This window comes from Rhagoletis zephyria, unplaced genomic scaffold, assembly GCF_001687245.7.
Source record: "Rhagoletis zephyria isolate East Lansing unplaced genomic scaffold, Rhagoletis_zephyria_1.1 Rzeph_scaffold_01572, whole genome shotgun sequence".
NCBI classification, from domain to species: Eukaryota; Metazoa; Arthropoda; class Insecta; order Diptera; family Tephritidae; genus Rhagoletis; species Rhagoletis zephyria.
In genome coordinates this window covers 93,570-98,635 of record NW_016158656.1, presented here as the reverse complement: position 1 = coordinate 98,635, position 5,066 = coordinate 93,570, and the positions used below count along the sequence as shown (strand labels likewise).

At 38.3% G+C, this 5,066-nt stretch overlaps 2 protein-coding genes across 2 annotated transcripts in view; one reads left to right on the top strand and one right to left on the bottom strand.

Moving 5' to 3' along the window:
• Positions 1-1,956: 1,956 nt before the first annotated feature.
• On the top strand, positions 1,957-3,718 carry LOC108364487 (uncharacterized). Its single transcript, XM_017618174.1, has 3 exons — positions 1,957-2,286; positions 2,342-2,719; positions 2,798-3,718. Exons 2-3 carry the CDS (start codon positions 2,412-2,414, stop codon positions 3,699-3,701), a joined length of 1,212 nt encoding a protein of 403 aa, XP_017473663.1. The 5' UTR covers positions 1,957-2,286; positions 2,342-2,411; the 3' UTR covers positions 3,702-3,718.
• Positions 3,719-4,611: 893 nt separating this feature from the next.
• The window catches only part of LOC108364489 (transcription factor Adf-1-like), a 1,108-nt gene continuing 653 nt past the window's right edge, over positions 4,612-5,066 (bottom strand). The window contains exon 4 of the mRNA XM_017618176.1: positions 4,612-4,682. Coding sequence (XP_017473665.1) covers positions 4,612-4,682 — 71 coding nt within the window. The remainder of the gene's footprint in view (positions 4,683-5,066) is intronic.

The following is a 5,066-nucleotide window of genomic DNA, read 5'->3' as shown; positions in this document are numbered from 1 at the left end:
TTTGTAATATATGCAAATAAAAGCTGATGATACATTTACAGTGACTTTAGACAAATGTGGTTTTAAGTGTTAATATGAAGTATCAAACTATTCAGAGCCGTCCGCTCACTCGCTAATCCGTCTGCACTCGGCGGCAGTTCACACGCTACTCCCTCCCGCTGACAATATGCCGTTGTGAGTTTTAATTTTGACAGCGCTTAACCGACGACCGTTTTACCGTCACCCGCTGCAATTCCGGGTAGAGCTTTAACTGCTCATTTTTATATCGTTTGACACTTGCCATCTTTCTTTAAATCAATCTCAAATGCATTTCAATAGTAAAAATTAGACCTCGTTTTCAATTTGAGAATCATTTGAGAAAAACATTTGATATCAAATTGAGAAATACATTTTTCTCAAACATTTCAAATTGTGTTTGCTGGCTCCCGTTTTTTGAAGTCGGTTAATAATGTTTGAATCCTTTGTTAATTTTATGTAAGTAAATTGCACTTTATGAAACTTTAAAAAGTTTATCTTTTATTACATACTGTTCATAAAACTTGCGTAAATGTAATTTAAAGAGCATATTATCTGAAGTGAATTTTCTGTATTTTCTGGTGATATATCTTTAGAAGTATAACCCCCTTGCCTAGTGGAAATTCGGCATAACTCAGCGCTGTTAGACAAACTATCCTAATTCAGACGCAGCATTTTTAGTGTCTTAACTCCATAGCTTAACAGCCTAACATACGACACACAAAATATGCGTTTCTGAAATAAGATAGTTTGTCTGAAAGCGCTGAGTTAGTTCAAAGTTAGGATAGTTCATCGAGTTAAGATTTTCTTTCGCACGGCGTTCAAGATAGGATACATTGACATCTTTGACCAGTTGAGCATTCCCACGACAGCCGGTTCTACGTACCGGAATGACTCGGGTTTTACCCGACCAAGGGCTGTTGTTTCGGCGATCTAACCGCGTTTAGGTCGGCGAAATCCATCAAACGTTGCTCGATCCTGGCTGGCATAGAGTCAAACCCAGGGCCAGAAATCTACACCTGCTGCGTATGCCAGAGAAGACTGCATACAAACTCCACCTCGGTCAGGTGCAAAGCCTGGGACGGGTGGAATCACCTCCGTAACTGCTCGGGCCTGCGTACGCACCGGCAATGGACCACGTTGTTCGTGGCCCCATGCTGTGCGAACCGGACCGCCTCCACGGCAAACCACCATCCGCCTGGACAGCACACAACCAACACACCCACACCCACACCCCAACACAACACAACAATAGAGACACAAACAAACACAATAGCACCCACGCACCGCCGCCGGCAACTCCTAGTCCCTCCGACAATCTGCTATGTTTGTCAGTCCAGAATATACCGTAACGTGACATCAGTCAATTGCAACTCTTGCCTCGGCTGGTGCCACAATAGGTGCGCTACTCAGAGGTGAAAACCGTATGGTAGTTGGTGACTTTAACGCGCACCACGATCTTTGGCACTCAAGCCTGTCAAATGATCGTAGGGGAATAAATCTGGCTGAGCAGATAGACGATTCGACATTCTGCACAATGAACGACGACGCACCCACCAAGATTATGTGCAGCTGCTGCAGCTCGCCAGATCTAACAATTGTCAGAGCTGGTCTGATAAACAGCGTATCATGGCGACCTATGCTGACTCTAGCATCAGACCATCTGCCCATAGTCATCTCGATTGATAAACCCGCCGACTTTGCTTCCGTGGATCACCGGACTTATGTCAACTTCTCCAAAGCTGACTGGAAAGGCTTCACGGATGTTACTGAGGGCGCCTTCACTGCACTACCCATACCAACCGACGTTCATGTAGGTGAACGTAAGTTCCGCAGGGTTGTCACCGCTGCTGCAGCTCGCTTCATCCCAGCAGGATGTATTAAGGATCCACGTCCGAATTTTCCTGCCGAAGCGGCTGTTCTAGCTGATGAGCGCAACAACCTTCAGGTATTGGCCCAATGCACGCTTGCTTTGCTTACTTTAGTTTGCTTTGCTTTACTTTGAAGGCTTTTATGGCCTAATGGTAGCTTTGAACGCTGTCATAGTAGTCAGCTGATTTTCAATGCGCGCAAATATACCCGCCATTCTTTGTTGTGCCAGCAAGTATAATTGTGAATTTTAGTTAAAATATATGTTATTAAACAATTATTTGTTACTAAGAACATTATTTTTTACAGATACCTTCTTTTTTATCGTTCCGGTTTTGGTGAAGCTGCATTTGGCTGCGCCACTCACCACCCGTGTTTATAAGACGTAATATTCAATTGGAGGTAAAAGAGTTTATATTAAACAATTATTTGTTGCTAACAACATTATTTTTTTCAGATACCTTGCTTTTTATCGTTCCGGCCACCAGATTCGTTGGTTTTCATAAAGGTTCATTTGGCAGTACAAAATGTTGACTCGAAATGCTGAACAAGTTTTGAGAATTTTCCTAATTTTAGCGAAAATGCGTAAATTAAAACTGCGATTAAAACAGAAGCGCCGATTTTGGGTTCGGAAATTGTACTTAGAGCGACACAAATATGGATTGTTTGAAAGTTCATTAAGAAACTTGGCTGCAGATGAGGAGCAGTTTAACAAGACATTAAGAATGCCCTTTTCGTTATTTAATGTGCTGCACGAATTTCTGGAGGCTTCGCTGACCAAATATTCAATCAGAACACCAATATCGAGCCGCTGCAGACTATTTATAACCCTGATGTAAGAGAAAATCGGTTTTACTTAATAGTATACGTATAATTTTCCATATATGTATCTGGTTTTATTTTTTTGTTGCAGATATTTGGCTCACGGTGGCACTCGGCAATTCCACACAATAGTTCACAGGATCGGCCTGACGACTTTCAGGAAGATTACGTTGGAGACATGTATGACCATATGGGATCTGTTAGCTGACCTGTATGTGGCGACCCCGTCAGAAACGGAATGGGGACGTATTTCCAATGAGTTCAAGTCGCTGTGGAATATGCCCAACTGCGTTGGTTCCATCGACGGAAAGCACATTAATATTACCTGTCCAGCGAATTCAGGGTCGATGTACTATAATTACAAAGGCAATTATAGTATCGTGCTTTTGGCCGTATGTGATGCCAATTATACCTTTACCTGCGTTGACATCGGAGCATATGGAAGTCAAAGCGATGGCGGTGTCTACCACTTTTCAAAACTGGCAGATGCTATTGAAAATGATAGGCTCGGCCTTCCACATGATCAGCCTCTGCCAGGAGAAACCGAGCCATTTCCACATTATTTAGTAGGAGATGCTGCTTTTCCCTTACGGCGTTATTTAATGCGACCATATCCGGGTAGAGGTATTCCAGAAGAGCAAGAGTATTTCAATAAAAGACTCTCTCGTGCAAGAAGAGTTATAGAAAACGCATTTGGAATACTCACTGCCAAATGGAGAATATTGAGAACGACGCTATGCATGGCCCCGAAAAATGCAGAACAAATAGTGAAAGCTTGTATTGTCTTGCATAATTTTATTAAGCTTTCGTGTGCAAACTATGTAGCAAGCGATTTTGTTGATCGCTACGAAGAGGATGCCACCATCGCTGGCTCATGGCGAAACGAAGTAGTTCCATTGCCCTCAATAAGTAGGGTGTCATCGAACCGAGGCAGTTCAAATAATTATGATTTAAGGGATGCTCTGAAGACACATCTTTTTAACAATAAAATTTAAATAATTACTACTCGCTGAATATGCTTTGTTTTTATTATTTAAGATAGAAAACAAAAATTTGAACTCACAGTATGAGGGCACTTATTGGTAATGTTTTAAATGTCGTCACATCTTTCAGGTTTTTAAATTAATTTTTGTTCAAGGTAAGTATGGCGTTAACATAACATATATTTCATTCAGTCTTTTAAGTTAAAACCGTTTTAAACAGTATAGTGGTTACAAACAATATACCTTTCAGTCTTTTAATTGTTTTGTTTCTTTTTAAGGTACATACAGTGGGCAAACAAATTATAGCCCCACTATATTTGACAAGTTTTAACATATTATTTTTTAATTTTGACTTTTTTATAAAACGGAATTTTTTACACGGGCTTTGTTAAAGAATTAACTATATTTTTATGAAAAATTTACTAAAATTTAAAAAAAAATGTTAAAACTTGTCAAATATGGTGCGACTATAATTTTTCGACCACTGTAAATATGGCGTATTTATAAAACAAAAGTGAATTACAAACAATATACTTCTTAGTCTTTTAAGTAATATGTTTCTTTTTAAGGTACTTAAGTATTGCCTATTTATAAAACAAAAGTTGTTACAAACAGTCTACTTTTTAGTATTTTAAATAATAGGGCTGTTCAGGATCTTGTCCATAGGATCTTGCATTTACATATTTCAGTGCATTTTCACAACGAAACATGCTCAATGTAAAAATTATAAAAATTGAATTTAGGAAATTTAAAAATTTAAATGACATCCAGTTTGATTTAAATTTTGCGAACTTAATATGTAATCTAATTTAATATGTAATCGAATTTAATATGCAATCTCACCGAAAATGCTTGCTACAATTTCATTGTTTCTAATCAAACACAATTGTACAATTTTTTATAAAAAAAATATCCAGGTTATTTATTTAAATGTCTCGTAACCGCGTAAGCCTCGTAAACTTGCATCGAAAACCACGCGTTTGGAATAATATCCTGAATATTTTCTTAAAAAAATGTACAATTGTGTTTGATTAGAAACAATGAAATTATAGCAAGCATTTTCTGTGAGATTGCATATTAAATTCGATTACATATTTAATTCGCAAAATCAAAATCAGATTTCATACTAAATTAGATTACATATAAAGTTCGCAAAATTGAATTCAAACTGGATGTCATTTAAATTTTTAAATTTCGTAAATTCAATTTTTATAATTTTTATATTGAGCATAGACGTATTGAAGTACGTCCATTTGAAAATCTAGGCGGCTCTCTTCTGGGACCTTCTCAAACACTTCGCCAATCGCACCCAAGAAATTGTTGTGTGTTTTTTTTTGACTATCCACAAACTGACTTACTTCGTTGACTAGATCGTTA